At 39.2% G+C, this 17015-nt stretch overlaps 2 protein-coding genes across 7 annotated transcripts; one reads left to right on the top strand and one right to left on the bottom strand.

Moving 5' to 3' along the window:
* Positions 1-2: 2 nt before the first annotated feature.
* Positions 3-5481, top strand: LOC104930216 (peroxiredoxin-like 2A). 6 transcript variants are annotated; one of them, XM_019267966.2, is made up of 7 exons: positions 52-131; positions 2338-2587; positions 2905-3090; positions 3621-3712; positions 3807-3947; positions 4486-4650; positions 4731-5481. In XM_019267966.2, exons 2-7 carry the CDS (start codon positions 2392-2394, stop codon positions 4824-4826), a joined length of 876 nt encoding a protein of 291 aa, XP_019123511.1. In that variant the 5' UTR covers positions 52-131; positions 2338-2391; the 3' UTR covers positions 4827-5481. The 6 variants fall into 6 exon arrangements, with proteins under 6 accessions (XP_010743246.2, XP_019123511.1, XP_019131118.1 ...); XM_019275573.2 differs by lacking the exon at positions 52-131 and adding an exon at positions 138-280; XM_019267967.2 differs by lacking the exon at positions 52-131 and adding an exon at positions 1737-1827.
* Positions 5482-6316: 835 nt separating this feature from the next.
* sfxn3 (sideroflexin 3) lies at positions 6317-16072 on the bottom strand. The gene is made up of 11 exons (XM_019275553.2): positions 15985-16072; positions 14233-14407; positions 13725-13895; positions 11644-11742; positions 11051-11126; positions 10782-10867; positions 10564-10691; positions 10044-10093; positions 9780-9829; positions 9645-9692; positions 6317-9557 (listed from the first exon to the last, which is right to left on the bottom strand). The coding sequence occupies exons 2-11, from the start codon at positions 14394-14396 to the stop codon at positions 9461-9463; spliced, it is 969 nt and encodes a 322-aa protein (XP_019131098.1). The 5' UTR covers positions 14397-14407; positions 15985-16072; the 3' UTR covers positions 6317-9460.
* Positions 16073-17015: the final 943 nt, after the last annotated feature.

Consider the following 17015-nt stretch of genomic DNA (forward strand, 5'->3'; position numbering starts at 1 on the left):
TCAAAGCTCAAATCCGAGCCAGCCATCTTGCTCGATTAGTTTCCCTGCGCAGCGGTTGTCTTGGATCGTTTAGTACGCCTGCGCAGAGATCTGTTTACAAAGACGCACAGCTCGTCTCTCCATTGATCGTGGTGAGTGAACCTTCATTACATAACTACTGTGTCAACTTTAAATCATCCTTACAGCTCATGCAAAGGTGAATCTACCTCAACAAGCCCTGTTAGCTCCAGGCTCAATAAAGACTGAAGCGTTACCGAGGCAACGAGCTCATTTAGCAGCTGTAAGTAGCAACCTTAACTCTGCAGCACACTCAGAGTGTATATTCATTTTATAATTACCGAGTGACCTCAAATGTGATTACATTAACTTGTCCTAGTCGGTTTTCCTTATTGTAATATCACCGATGAGACAGTAACAAGGTCATCATCTGCATTAGCTTTAGCTGTCTGTGCGACCTCACCTTTACACGTCACAGGTGTTCAGGTAAGGTCAATAAAAGTAGCAATGTAAAAAAAATCAGGAAATAAATTATAGGTAGGTTAGGCTTGCAGATTTTCAAATTTGGAAACTTTCCATGTGAATAAACGGGAATTTATAAAGAAAAAATAAGCTTGTCTCTTAACAGGGAATTTAAATATAGCTGGGGAAAGTGTATCTGTGCATAATTTTGATTAAAACAACCTGATTTCGAGCAAATGAAAATGTATTCATACAGTAGATAGCTTGCTGGTAAACTAGATAAATAAGATATATCCAGCATCATTTCATTGACCATTGATGAGGCTTATATCATATCATATCTTATATGATACTAGTTTACCCCCAATTACTAAATTACCCCAAATGTCCAGGTAATTCCCATAAATTACCATAATTACCATGGAAGGTTTCCAATTCCCTAGCTTAACTTCCCATGGAAAGTTTCTGGAAATTTGAAAAACTTTTCACCCCTTTTGCAACCCTAAAATAGATAGATTAAATTAAATGTCTGTATGACACAACTAAAACCTTGTTTCTAAAGAAAGCTGCTCTAAAGAAACCAAATGTGATGACGTGCGAGCCGTGCCAGGAACAGGAACATCCCACCATGTGTCACAGTGTGCCAGTTTTTTGGGAAATATGGTTGCACACAGAGCTGCAAATTATAGAGTATTAGGAGTAAAACTTAACAACACAGTAATAAATCAACCAATAAATCAAGTTAGGTGTTGTGCAATATTTTTTAAGCTTGCTCGAAAAACAAGCAGCTCTATCCAGCTGTAAGTAAAGATGCCGTGTTCCCATTTCTTCCAGGCAACACAGAGTTTTGAAGTGTATTTAAACGTAAGCTTTGGAAGTAATCAGATCTTTTACTTATTAAAAGAAGTAGCGATACCACTGAGTAGAAATACTCCATTACGAGCTAACATTTAACATTTAACCAGCGAAGGTTAAATCTGGCTGCTGGTGGTGATTGTTATATTTATTTATTCATGTTTTCACTTTCCTTGTAGCAAGTCTTGGCGTCTCAGCTCAGTCACAGCTCTTCCTTTGTTAGCTTTGTCACCGTCAAAGTATTTGGCAGCATGGCAGCATGTTTATCAGCAGCAGTGCTGACAGCTTCTGTAACAGCTTGTTCTGCAGATGCATTTATGGAATCTAGACTCGTCCTTGTTTTGCAGGCGTGGACGTCTGTCTCGATTGGTTGCTGCTGTTATCATTTTTTTTTTTCAGCTCTTGTTCTTCCCTGTTTTTAAGAGTCAGTACACACATGCATTTGGGTGATTTACTGTTTGAAACCTGATGAGGTAACTTGAGGAGAACAAGTCTTTCTGGAAACGGAGACAAGTTAGTATAAGACTTTCTACTTTTTAGTTTGAAATAGACATAAAATAGATTTGATCCTAGTTCAATTTAAAGTCATTTTCTTTCTGTGTAATATTAAATTGACTTTGACTTTGACTATTGACTTCCTCTGTGTAGCATCTTGTAACCTTTATCATATGTTGGTGTTTTCAGTGTCTTTTACTATGTAGATGTGATCACAAACAAGAGAGCTATGGGTGCAAAAATAGGAGAAGTGTAGCTGCAAATGCTGCACCGTCACACCCAGAAAGATTATTAAGATAAGGACCATACAATTTGTACTCTGTGCTTTTATGTTGATATCACACACTCTGGTTTAATGGTACGTATAATATTTTATGCGGGTTTCCTAGACTTGAAAAGAGATACCTTGGTATCCTTCTCTGTGGAATCACATGCAGGCTCCTTTTAAAAGCCAGGCTTGCAAAAGCTCTGAGGCATGGCATGAGTGGTTTAACTTTCATAGAAAGGACTTGTGTTTCTTTCTTTCAGTGAAATCTTGAGGGTGTTTGTAGTCAAAGGGGTCAGACCTTTTCCACGGTCCCGATGCTGGCTTTGTCCAGGTGTTCGACAGCTTTGAGGTGGAGAATATCCCCACGCTGCTCTGCCCTCTCTCTGGGGAGCGCTACCATGAGCAGCCAGCTCACCACCGCAGCCAGGCCTCAGTTTCTAAGAATCCAGAATGCTCTGTTTCACCAAAGTGAAGCCAAAGCCAGTCCTGACCCAAACAAGCCCGCTTCAGGCAAGGACATATTGAGTGTTTCAGTTGTGACCTGTGTTTGGGAGTCTAGACATTCATGACACTGAAGAGTGTTATGAAAGTAGATTTTATTATCTATTGTGTTTTAAAGTTGATAACTCTACCACAGGAATGGTGTGTTGTCTACTGATAATGGTTTAGACTGCGGTTGATAGTGAAACCCCTTAACTGGTGAATCTCTAATCTGCACATCTAGTGACCCAGCTACAGGCGACGTGAAAGAAGTATCTTTCGTGATCTTTTTATATCAGACCTGTGACATATTTCTCTCCCCATGTTTTTGCTTTTTTGTGCTGCAGTGTTGTCCTCTGGGTCCGGGCTGGAGGGTGAGCTGTTGGGGATGGGGATGTGGTCGTTGGGTCTGGGCGCTGTTGGCGCTGCGCTAGCCGGGATCTTCCTGGCCAACACCGATCTGTGTCTGACTAAAGCTGCCAACGCAACGCTGGAGCACCTTGAAGATACTGACCTGCGCTCCACCACAGATGGTAAGTAATAATTAACACATTATTAAAGTTGAAAAGTAATTATTTATTTGACATTTTAATGGGAAGTAAAAAGACAAATTGCAAAAAGAATTTTCTAATGTAACTAGTCAAAAAATAGTTCAAATTAAAAAGGGATTTATAAAAACAACAGTTAATGGGTATCATTTAAAAACATGTGAATTAATTAATAAAATGATAATGTTAACATTAAAAAACTGTTTCAAGGTTCACTTTAAAAACAGAAATAAAAATCTGGTTTGACAAGTTTAGTTTTAATCAGGCCTTTAAAATTTGCATTTTCCATTTCCCTGTTGTTTGGGTAGGTAGGCGCTCTGATCGGCTGCTAATGTTACAAATCAGATCACCGTAAAGGTCTTTGTCTGAAGCTGAAGTTATTGTGTTATAGACCGTTCCGTGTGACCATGAACATTTCGCCTTTTCTCCATTTGAAGGCTGCATCCACGACAATCTTTGTTTTAAATTGGAGATTGGAGACTTGTTTTAGAGACAGTTTCTTGTTTCGTCTGCAGATCAGAAGGTCATCAAAGCAAAGAGCCTGTGGGAGACGAATGGGGCTGTGGTCATGGCCGTACGACGGCCTGGATGATTTTTGTGCAGAGAGGTGAGGAAGACGGTGTTACGCATAACTTTTAGTTAAAATTTAAATCATGTGTATGGGAAATATACATCTCTCGCTCTCTTCTTTCTCTCTGTAGGAGGCCTCTGAGCTGTCCTCTCTGAAGCCCCAGCTGGAAGAGCTCGGGGTCCCTCTGGTCGCCGTGGTGAAGGAGAACGTCGGCACAGAGATCCAGGACTTCAGACCGCACTTCGCTGGGGACATCTACATAGATGAACAGGTTAGCAGATCTCACTCTCATGTCAGTCAGTCTAAACTACTTTACATTTAGAGTAACTCCTTTTTTGTATCTTAGCAGCACAAACCTAACCACATTTTACTTATTAATTCATCTACAGAACATTTCTTCAAATATGTTTTTAATAATTCAGTCTGTAAAATGTTAGAAAATATTTGTATGTTCTTCACACATTCCTAAAGTCCAGAAAGGTTGAACACTTTCTCTTTTTCTTAATTTTCTGTGATAAAAAAATCAGAAAAATGGAAATGAGTGACTTTCAGGAAGCTTGAGATATTAAATGAAGTACATCTAATCTAAAAAACTGAAAATAAAATGGTCACTGATGAACTTTCTGTTCAGTTAATAGTTTGGGTGTGGATCTCATATAGTAATTTTAGTAATGAATGATTGAATGAATGAATCATCAGGTGTTGCTGGATAATGAGTCATGTATCTGTGGTTGGGTGACGCACAGATACATGAGTCATTTAGTTTAATGTGAAACAAAAAAGACTAAAACTAAACGGTGTCATTGCAGAAACACTTCTACGGCCCGCTGCAGAGGAAGATGGGCGGTCTGGGCTTCATTCGCCTCGGAGTGTGGCAGAACTTCATGCGGGCTTGGAGGTCCGGTTACCAGGGCAACATGAATGGGGAGGGCTTCATCCTCGGAGGAGTGTTTGTCATCGGAGCAGGAGAGCAGGTTAGCGTGGCATCAACATCTGAACTTCATAAAGTTTTTACAGAACTTGTCTGTATTTTAATCGCATGTTGTGTTTGCAGGGGATTCTCCTGGAACATCGTGAGAAGGAGTTCGGCGATAAGGTGGATACTGCAGATGTTTTAGAGGCTGTTAAGAAAATTGTACCAGTTAAATAGTTTTTTTCCCCCCTAACACAAATCACATTAGGTAATATGCACTGTATTTAGATCAAAACTGGACATAAGAAATCATTTTTGCATTGACACGTTGAGTTAAAGTCCATCCATCACTGAAGTACTGCTAATATAATGACATTTAAGTCTGTTTGCATCGTCTAGTATCGCATGATCTATGATCTTTTTTTGGCACATAATTTACTGTTATGTTACTGTGAAATGCAGGATGGTATCAATATTATTAGATTATTCCACCTTGAAGCTATTTCTAGAAGCTGGTATCAAAAACGGGTACAAAGGCAGCGTTTTTCATCAGGTACATCAACCATGAAATTTAACATCACCTGAAAACTTGAATTAATTATTCTGTATACCTACATTCCTGTCTGTTATCTCTGTTCGCTTCTCCTGCTCAGGCACGTAAACAGACCTCCAACATGGCGGACAAGTGTGTCTGTGGTCTGTGTGTGTAATAATGATAGCTTGACTCTAAACTCAACACTGAGAGGAGCAGGTTTGATGCTCAAACACACAAAGATTCAGCCGCTGCCGCCCTGTTGAGGAATGTTTGTAGCGTTTGAAGCAGGTGGCACATGCATGTGTGGTTGTACATGTGAAAAAAATCTAAGTAATAAATAAAGAAGACCTCGTCACCATATCTGCACTGTGCTCATGTGTTTGTTTAAATCTATATGTTAGAGCAGCATAACAACACAATGAGTTCTCCGCAAGAGCAGGACAAAAAACGCTTGTGGTTGTATTTGATTGGCTGGCAGGTGTGGATTAATTTTTAGTAACCACGTTGTATAACCAGACATCTGTGGTGCAGCTATTTTTTTTTGCTAAATTTGTACAATACTATTGTAGCTTCAGCATCCTCCTTTATGCATGTATATGGTAAAAAGTTGAACTGATATTATCCTGCTTAAAAACCATCAGACTCTGTTTTTGTCATCTGCATGGAAAGTAGGTATAATGCACTAGTACAGTTTCCTTTCAGTTTAAACAGTCCAAGTGCATGCTCATCAGAGGCTTATTACTGTTGTGTAATAGTGAACTTCCCATTCCAATTTTATCCTGAATGTCATCCTACCCTGTGATAAGATTAGAAGTTTCTGTGATGAGGTCACCGGCGCTGTGGGCTTTCAAATAGCACTAAATATCCAGTTAAACTAAAATGAGTGACACACCCGTTTGACTCATACACACAGAAACTTCATTCATAAGAGAAACCGAAACAGAATCAGGACATTTGCATAACATGTCAAATGAAGGCAAAGTGCCCAGTCTCTGCTGAAAGCCAGGGATGAGTCCAAGCATGTCATCATACCTGAACAGAATTCTTAGAAAGTTCTCAAGTAGAAATCTATAATCCTGTGAACTGATAACTCCAGTAGACATAATACAAATCCATGCTTCTATTTCCAAGCTTCACTGTTACCGTATACATTATTTATAAAATTACATTAAAAAGGAGACAGGTTTGGACATTAAATGTTACATATTTTATTCTATTGCTCTGAGTAAAATACATTTCACATCAAGGAAATATATTTCAACACAATACAAAACAGAGGGAGAAAACACTGTAACAATACTGACAGGACTGCATGTGTTTAGGCTGCATGTGCATGAAATAATTAAACCATTAATGAAGTGTAACGATAACACAGATTGTCTTTACATTTGTGCCTTCAGTATGCAAAGATGTGACTTTTTTTGATGGCATGTTTTCAACCAGTGCACCTGTTGGGATGTGAATAGAGTAAATGACCTTTAACAGAAATTAAACTCTGTGTTGTGATCTATTTAAATCTCCAATCCGTTAACATATTATGTACTTTTGTGACGTTCTTGAAAATTTGGTGTTGCACTGAGAACGTTTGTAAAGAAAAAAGAAACCATGTAAAAACATGTTTTAACAGGAGAAATGTCTGGCAAGAATGTCCACACGATAAAGCTGAAATGAAAAAAAGCTACGCGCTTCCTCTCCACGATCTTGTACAATTCATACCCGTCTTATCTTTGGCTAGACCTATGGTGCGACATGTTGCGGTGGTACAGTACAGTCACAAGCTGAGACACAATTTACAATTTGAATGTGTTTCAATGCCGATTAAAGCCCTTCCTAGTTTTGTTCTTGACACTTCTGCGCCATAATTCAAAAGAAAAAGAAAAAGAAAAAAAAAGAAGCAGAAATTAATTTACTTGGTTATGAACAATGAAAAAGCTGCCAGACAATGAATGAAATACAAATTAGCAGTAACACGACCATAGTTCATTCAACATTATCCAGCATGACAAACAAATACAATCTTCAATATCACTTTTAAAAACCTCCTTTTAAATAGCAACACAAGTCCAACTAGCTCCTACAACAGCACAGCAAAGGTTATATAGTGCAGTTTCACCCTCAGCAGGAAAACACCCTAAACACAACACACAATAATGATAACAGAACAAAAATGTCTTGACCGGGAGATAGTTCGTTTTCCAAGAGGTTTTTATGTGTTTATGTGAAAATATGAATGACAGTGAGAGGGTAACAGTTGGAAGAAGATTTTCATTGCAAAATGAGACATTCATGTTCAGTAAAGACTCATTAAGACGACGTCGCTTTCAGGATAGGGTCGTGTATGTTTGTAAAATTTTGGATTCAGTTTCAGGAGATCATAGAAACACAATCATTGTGTATTTCAAGTTGTGCTACAGTACCTTAACCTCCAGAATTTACTTTAAATTATTGATTGTACAACTTCAAATTTCAGAAACTCAAGTGAGTACAGATGCTTGACGAAGATGAATGAAATATCCTGTACAATCTTACTGCTCGGGGGGTAGTAGGGTAGTGACCAGCGTACACAAAACATCACTTTCCACATTGAATCGTAGCTGGTAATCTGTGACTGTATTCACTGTATCAAGTCAGATTAGAGGAACACTCTTCTAATCTTAACCCCTCGTAGCTCTAACCCCACACATCTGTATTCGTGTGACACCAGCAGCTGTTAGAGTTTTCTTATGCTTAACATCTCTAAAATCCCTCATGCATATGTGCTTCATAAATTGTGCATATATATATTTATTTATTTAATAGATCCAATAAAAATATATTTATTCTTATATGATCCAGACAGACAACACCAGGATAAATTCATCTCACCTCACAGACACCATCTATCACTATAGCACACTGGAGAGCTTGGGATCAAAGTGAATCAATTTAAATGAGAGAAGCTCAAACTGTCCACTTTAACCACACAACAACAAAGACTGAGCACACATGACCCACTGAACTAGAAATAAGCATTCAGTACTTTGTGTAACTTTAGCTTTTTTCATTTGGTATGATGATAATCGCTCTGGTGCAAACCTCAGTTTCACAGAAGGCTAGATAGGTGTTGCACGTAAAACCCTGCATGTCCCACTGAAATCAGACAGCTTTGACCCTGCTCATATGATCCCTCAGATAAAATCTCACCCACAAAAAAAGCTTTCATGTCACAACAGCAATACATTGTCGTCCGTCTTCTGCACATCACTGCGTTTAAACATTAAGCATGTCCTCTTAGCAACATGTAGACACAACACGGTATACAACTCCACCTGACACAACCACCAAACAAACACTACCTCCTACAACAATAGAATTCATTAATATGCCGCAAAAGTTGGCAACTAGCTCATAAAGTGATCTTAAATAATAGAAGGCCTTAAAAAAACAGGCTGCCACCTCCATGGCATAGTACATATTTATGCTGAGAAAGAAAAATCACTCTCTGTGCTTCGCGAGCTTTTGCAGTATAATTTCTACATATTTTTTGCCACGTGTACCTAGCAACTCATTACCTAGTCTATGAATATGAACGGGCTTTAAGTACACTTAAAGAAGAGTTGAAGAGAGTAAGAAGCTGCACCTGTTTACAAAGAGTACAACAAAAGAGAATGTAATTCATCAATGGTTGGAGTATTTAGAGCTAATCAACGCACTGGCTTTTCCAGTATAACCACATGGTGGAATCACAAGGTGGCAAGACTCTTACCATACTATAGTCAGTGTGTAACAGCTTAAAATATTACAAACAAATGCGACGAAGACTAGACAAGAATGGGAAACTCTAAGTGACAAAGGGCACAAGGCAAAAGATCATTTAACATTCAGAAGCAATTACAGACACGACTTACAAGCACAGGCCTTCATCCTGAAATATTGGTGACTGGAACACAAATCAGTAACTTCGTCACTGCCACCCTGTAGAGGCAGTTTTGACTGGAGGAAGACAGAAAACACACCACAAAACAATAATAATAAAAAAAAATATATATATATATCCCAGGAGTCATTTTTCTTTTCTTTTCTTAGGATCGCATCGATGCACACAAAGAACTGTCAGTGATCGTCTTTCTCAAAATCTTTAGTTTTCCCTTCAGTGAATCTTCTACTCTTACACTTGGAGCAGCTCCATGCAGTGAAATAAAAAGAATTGCAGCAGTACACATAACAACAAAATATAACATAAATTAATTTTGTTTTTGCCCTCCCACTTGTGCCCACAGGACAACAGTCATGTGTACGTAATATGTGTGAGTGTCTGTGTGTCTTGTGCGTGTGCATGGAGATGTGTTGGCTGGTCCTACAGGCCCTTGTTGAAGTAGACGGTGGTGATGTTTGGACTGGCCTGTCGTATCCTCTCCTGCAGATCTGCTTCCAGCCCGCTCACACTCATAGAGCTACAAAGAGACAGTTAAAGAGGATTTTAAAATTGCTGCTACATGTTAAATGTCCAAGTATAACCTGAGTGATGTGGATGCTGGTACCTTTTCTGTGGGAAGAGAGCGCAGCACAGTGGAGTTGCAAACACCAGGCTGAAAAGAGATAGAGATTGATGTTATAGATGGTGTCACTTGTTCAGATCCTTATCCATAGTCATACCCTGTGTGTCATGTACTTACCACAGGCCGACAAGCCCCACCTGGACCGGAGCATTCAGAATTGGGAATCGCTACAGACAGACAAAATCAGAGAGGGCAGAGCTGCAGTGAAATCAGGCAGACAAATTGGAAGTTTGACAAGTTTCTCTGCATGGACGTAAGCATTCGATGCATGTATACACGTGGAATGTGAGTACTGTACTATTTTCAGCCTCACAAAACAACAGCACACCCAATAAATCCACAAACATAGTCAAGCATGACAGTCATGCAGTCTTTGCTTACCTTCATGAAAGCTCTCTTCTCCAGAGCGTTCATTATAACAGGTGGGATAGCTGTAAAAAAAAAAAGAAAAAAAAAGTTAGATTTATATTATTATATGGTTATATTACAACATTAAATTAACAAACAGTTGCTTATTTACAACTCTAGTAGGAGAAATATTAGCATTTCTAGTTTTGTGGTTTCTTTCTGTCACTCTCTTTTAGCTCTGTGTTTGGTCTCCACCAAGAGGGAAATATCAGGCTCTTAAGCTGCTATATGTTCCACTATGATTACCAGCTTGTCGCTACCTGTGGGTGTCTGTCATCTGATGCTGAGCAGGCGGTGTACAGTCGGCTTTTAGAGGTTCATTTTTCACAGAAGAAAATAGCTGCCTGAGAGCATGAGTGAGCCAAAACAATAAAGTTGTGGGTGGGACAGCTAAATAATGAGCTGAAACGCATTATAAAGCTCAGTAAAGCCAAGAGGAGCTGCAGATTTGGGTGATCATTCTCTGTAGGTTCTGTAATAATGTGGTTGTTACCCATTGCTGGCACTGCCATGCCGATCCTCGACACCACCACCTGCATGATGGCCTGCTTGGCAGCATTAGGAGACTCTCCTAACCGGTTTCCGTTCTCATCCGTCACAGGGATACCGTACTTTAACTCCCTGGAAGAAGAAGAAGAAAAAAGCTAGCAGTTGTAGAAGCCCTCACAGTTCATAAAAGCTCCTGAGTGACTTTCCCTTTAGAGTTCTCACCTCTGTCTCATGAAGGGAATGTTGATACAGTTAGCAGCAGCAACAGCAGCAAAGGGGACAAACCGGCTGACGATTGGAGGAAGACGCTGCAAAGATGGGACACAACCAGAGAGACATTCAGACAACCAGCAACAAAAGCTCCACAGAAATATTTTTATGTAAATAGATGTAAATAGATGTAAATAGATGTTAAACAGATCGGCTTTGTCTGTATCTGGATTACATTTGTTTTACTTCCACTGTTTATTCACTTGAACCAGAGGAATTACCGTAGCTAGAGACTTGAGTCCAAGGGCAGTGACCACAGCTCCAGTGGTGGCACTAACGTAGGCTGCACCGAGCTGACTGTGAGAAGATGCATTAGACATCACACATTAATCATCCACTTCCTAGTTTCACACTGTCACACATTTAAAAATAGCCAACTTATGCTACAGCACATATCTGCGGCTGACAATCTGTCACACAAGAGAGCAAATTCATGCTATGTAAGGATGTGCAAAGGTAGAAAACAAGGACATCCTCAAACATAATGATGAGGCATAGAAAAGACACCCTCCTATTCTTTATAAATGCATGCATTTGATGCATTCCTGCAGCATCTAATGGATGCATTTGGTGGCACCATGATAACAGTGTGCAAATGTATGCATGTCATCGACCTGACATCAACAGGGAGCACATAACCTATGTCAACATGAGTGCATGGTGACATGGAGCTGAACATGCTTAACAGTGGAACGTAATACCGCTGTGAGGGAAGGGGAGAGGACAGCAGCTCCCACCGTCTCCTTACAGACACTAGTTTAGAGGGAGGACAGCAATGATCTAGAGGGGAAGTGAGGTGAGAAGTCCTTCCTACTTCACAGTCATGGGGGCATCTCCACTGCGGTTGGTGTAGTTGACGACAGCGTTGAAGGACTGGTTAACCCACTGCCAGAACACCACTGCTGGAGTAGTCCTGTACACACAAAGGAATGACGTGTTTACAGTACAAATTTTTTAAAAATTGGCACCGTAGCAACAGAGTATAACAGACATACACACACTATCATCAAAAACATTCTGTCCTTACTATGTACAGATGACATGTTCAGTTTTGATTGATATGCAAAAGCGAAAGAACAGGACATCGTTTGTGTAGTGGAGCTCTATAAAACCACAGAAACACACGTGGCTGCAGTTCCGTTTTCTGCAACTGAAAGATTTTTATCATCTTGTGGGGTTATGTCCCTTGATCTATGTTGCCGTGAAACACGTACACTGACCGACCACTTCAAGAGATATACACTTGCACAAACCAATGTGATCCAATACGACAGCTCTGCCATAAATTCTACAGAGAGGTATTAATTTAACTATACGTTTACTGTTTAGGTTGTAGTTTGCAGTGGTGTTAAACAGGACAGACTTGTATTGAGGTGTTTCTAATATTTTGTCATTTACATACATGATATTAGAAAAGCCTCTCAATATAACGCACTCCTGTACAAGAATAGCACCCACTAACACCTCCATTATAAACATAAAGTAGAATTATGACCTCTGACAGTGTTAGAACAAAAACTAAAACATTATAAGCTTATGTAGAATTTATGGCAGAACTGCTGTATTAGATCACATTGTAACTAAAAAAGTGGCTGGTTGATGTACTAGATTTATTCTTTGTTTCTAAATTAAACAGTGTCTTGAAGTCAAACCACTGTCTCTCTGATTTGATCTTCTTCATTTCTCAGTACATATCTGTATCTGTACACTGCTCTTCTTTCCCTGATAAATAATCTGATGTTAGTTTTGCAATTGAAGAATTTGTAGATTTCAGATATTGTCGCCCTCCAGTGGCAGTGTGCTAAAATGGACTGTAGTAGACCACTGATTACCAAACTAAACTGTGAACAGAGTAACTTACGTTATTCTAATGGGGTAAAATATGGAGGTCTAACATGTTCAACATCAAATAAATTAAACGTAATTAACAATGTTATGATTAAACTTGACTTGGACTATCAGGACAGTTATTGGCTATTGTTTCAATCGGAATAATCTGATCGAATTTTTAATGCCAAGGCTGTCAGACTTCTGACTCATAATCTAACAGGGCTGCTGTCTGCAACATATCCATGAACCATGACTGCTGCTACTGTGCCAGACTTTTCTGTCTGCAATCCCTCTATAAAATCAATTTACCCTGTCTGCAAAAATGCAATACTCTGCGCAATATCCCTGTGGACACCTGCCACTTTACTCTATCAATATTTTAAATAGTGTAATGTATCCTATTTATATAGTATGTTCATACATACAGTGATACTTCTCCAATACCTGTATATGCTGACAGAGCATACAGTACAGTCTATAGAACACTTATACATACTTATATACACTACACGTTAATATAAATATATAAATAATATACAAATATATATATTTTTATATTCTATTCTATATTCTTTTTTTATATTGTTTTTTGCTTCTTTAGCTTATTTTTATCCTTTATGTCTGGTGCTGTTACGCAATTAGTGCTCTTCATGCTGAGCGAGCCGGTTCTTCTTGTCCAACACGGGTCATTGCATTGTTGACCTGAAAACTGAAACTGATCTGTTTATTTGATGTCAAACACAATCCGTGACCACTTGATAAATATGTCAAACTAATACATTGGTTATTAAAACTGAAATTGACTTTTTGTTGTTTGTTGTTTTTGTTGAAATTGACTGTTTGTTGTTTATGAGTATTCTGTAGTGAGAGCGATATTTCAGGTCTTTAAGAGGATTTTCACTCCATGCAGGGATTAAAACTATTTTTATGCAGTGCAGTAAGCTGTGAGGTTAAATTCAAAATCACTATATCATATTTATTCAGCTCAGACTACATATTTTCATTTTTATATTGATTACATTTTCTCCATTTTATTCTGACGAAGCCATTTTCAGTTTGCTGTACCTGTAGAAGGTGAGCATGCAGCCTGTGATCGACATGTTCATTGGCACCTGAGCAGACATCCGGCCAATCACAAACATCTTCTCTCCTGTGTCAGGGTGGAAGGCGGAGTCGTAGACGTACTTGGCTCTCCAGAGCTCATCCTCCGTCAGGCCAGGCTTTGCGGTGCCGGCTCTGAAACAATCAAAACAGTGAAGTGATGTAGTGTTTTTTCACTTCATTTAAAGCAGCAGCAGTCACACAAACGTGTTCGTACAATACGCAGATCCCAGATATCCCTTCTTACTTACAGTGTGTAAAATAAATTTATCTACACAAAACATAATTTGAACAGATTTCTAGACACATGCTCCATTAAGAAAAGGTGATTATTCCTATTGGCATCTGTGTTTTAGTCTGAAAGGTTCAAATAGCCATGTCACCACTTGGTCAATGATCATTTCCATTTATTCCACCACGACATCATCATTTATACACCTACTCCACCCTCTTCATCACATGACCCCTCTACCTGTAGTCCTCCACAATCACTCGGGCCTCCTCCAGAGTCTCAGAGGACAGCAGGACGTTTCTGGGATCTGTGACCATGAAGAAGTGCTTGGCGCGCCCCATAAACGTGCCTTGGTCCCATCTTGGCTCCTTGATGTTAATGTTGAGGGACAGCTCTCCAGACATCCTGGCTTTCTCTGATAAAGAGCAGACATGTTAATTAATGTTCACACACAATGTTAGAAATGAAAACAAACAAACAAAGTGTACTAGTTTGAAAGCAAGAACAATCGATTCATTCTATTTTGGATTAGCAAACAAGCAATACTTCGACAAAGTGTGCCTTGTTTGAGGAAGGATGAATGCTGCAGTGATGCCAAACAGAAGCCACAGAAACGGTTTCGACGTTTCACTTCCAGAATGATACACAGCACATGCTTTTCAACAATTCTTTATTTTAAAAGGGCAAGGTTCTCAAATCACAATTTGACATTTGATGGGAATGTTCAACACCCTGCACTGTGAGGACAGATATTATTATTTAAGAGATATTTGTCTGCACAGTTAGGCCTCCACCTTTGCTCCAATAATAGCTCTGCTGCAGTATGGAGCTGTAGGGTGTTGCACCCTCCCCCCATCACTGAACAGCACAGAAACAAGCACAACAACACACAATTATCTCTGCGAAAATAACACACTACTCAACCTGCCATCAGCATGCTCTGCTTCTCCAGGCGTTATTTAATGTTACAGGTTGCTAAAACATTTTAATATGTTGATCTTACTGAGTCAGATTCAAAACTGTTAGAGGCCTGCCTGCTCCAAAGCTTCCTGTGAGTTAAAGATAAAAGAAACTAAGCTGAAAAAAACAAAGTCTGCATCAAAGAAGGTCAACACTTGCACTGTTTGTACACGGGGTTGAACATACAGCAACAGCTTACAATGATCTGTCTATAAAATGCCAGTGAATTGACTAATTGACCTAAGACTGGCATCTAATAGCTCCAGCTCTTGCCTGTGAACATACTGGTACTCATTAAGTGCACTGGCTTTTTCTTTAGGTGTGTACAAACATCAGACAATCACAGGAATGTGGTTTATTGTGCAGCAGTCTTACATCACAATGCTCATGACATAACAAGGCCACAATCACCTCTGTCGTCTGCAGACTGAACAGGGTTTAAAGGAAACACCTGCAGGAGGTACAAACACGAGATTACAGATAATATGCTGCGTTCAAAAAGACACAGATGTTGAATATTTTTTGCTGCAAACACAAACAACGTGCTGATGTTGCTTGTAGCTTGACAGCTAACACCTCCTACTATACCTACTGAAAGTGCCAAGCAGATCCTATGTGTCACATGGTAAGTAGCTGATGAAATAAATGCCGTGACTGACACACACACACTGACAGATGGGTTTGGGGAAGTCACGACACGATGCCGGCTCCTGAATGCAGCTAATTCAGCTAGCAGGGTGGCTAATAACACCCTTGAAACTCAAACACTGCAGTGCCTGAATACTCACGCAGGATATTAAATCCCAACAACATCAAATGCTGATAATAAACATCAAAACAAACCACTTCAGTGCAGCTCCTGGTGAACTAACATCCACCAGCTAGTTAGCCACATAGTACACAAGCTAACTAAGATGCTAGCACTTTAGTTCAGGTTGCAGACGCACGTATCGAGGCGGGTTAAACGTTAATTTAATCGGGTTGTGCTTTGAGTTAATTAAAGGTGTTAATTCAGTCAGCACCGACACGTACCTGTTTTGCTTTGCTTGTTTTTCGTGAATGTATGACCTCTCAATATCACAGCACCACTCGGTGGATTGTGCTGCCTTCTGGGTACTCTTAAAGTATCGTAAAACGCACTTCATCCCAACTGGAGATGAGTTAAATGTGATACAAAAAATAAAATGTTAAATTATTTTCTATCATATCACCCATCTCGTTTAAAATGTGGAAGGCATGCACGTGATGATAAATAGGTGGCTCTATAATGTCATCTTCCTGATGAAATATGTGAGAAACATGACGATTATAATAGTTGGATAAGTTGGACTTCAAAACTCTGAGCTTCGCAGAGGTCTTTGAATGCAGCAACGGGCAGTGAACCGCTAAGGGGCGGGGCTACAGGACGTCCCAGGGCGTGGGAGCTAGGTAACACCTGATTGGTTAAAAAACAGCTGACTGGCTTTTGGACGGTTTAATAAAAGTAAATAATAAATAATATAAATGTTTTTAATTCGACATAAACACGAATATAAATAATTATTTTAAAGAACGTTTTGAAGAAGAAGAAATAGTTATAATTTAGGTTACAGCAAGCAGCTACTGCAGTCCTCCCATATATCCCATATGTTTTATTTATAGTACCTAGTTTGACACTTGTTTTCATACATAATTGGTCACTCTTTTTCTTCACGCTTTGATGACTTTAAATTGATTTTGTTAATAAGGTTGTCAAAACAATGATTATTTTTAACAGCATTACATTAATCAACCACACCAACAGATAAACTGTACAGGAAATGCTGAAAACTCCTAGAAAAAACAAGATCAAGATCAAGGATTCCTGTTCCTGTTGTAGCATACAGACTTTTAGACCAGTTAATTCACTAAAGAACCAGTCTTCCCACAGGCCATCCATGTGCAATAACATTTCATTTTTGTTCCTTCGACATGTGAACATTGTCACTCATACACAATCTATTCATGCTGTTCATACTGTATATACTATAATATCTACCTCATGTACATGAAACAAACATATACTGTATATGAACCATGTTTAT

Source organism: Larimichthys crocea, chromosome III (genome assembly GCF_000972845.2).
Source record: "Larimichthys crocea isolate SSNF chromosome III, L_crocea_2.0, whole genome shotgun sequence".
NCBI classification, from domain to species: Eukaryota; Metazoa; Chordata; class Actinopteri; family Sciaenidae; genus Larimichthys; species Larimichthys crocea.

Bases quoted from the DNA above. Each gene is read 5' to 3' on its own strand.
- sfxn3 (XM_019275553.2), bottom strand. From the start codon at position 14,396: ATGTCTGGAGAGCTGTCCCTCAACATTAACATCAAGGAGCCAAGATGG. The intron at 10,868-11,050 runs GTAATTCCTCTG...CCATCTTTGCAG, and splicing joins GACTCAAGTCTCTAGCTACG to CGTCTTCCTCCAATCGTCAG. The intron at 9,830-10,043 runs GTAAGCAAAGAC...GTCTGTCTGTAG, and splicing joins AGAAGAGAGCTTTCATGAAG to CGATTCCCAATTCTGAATGC.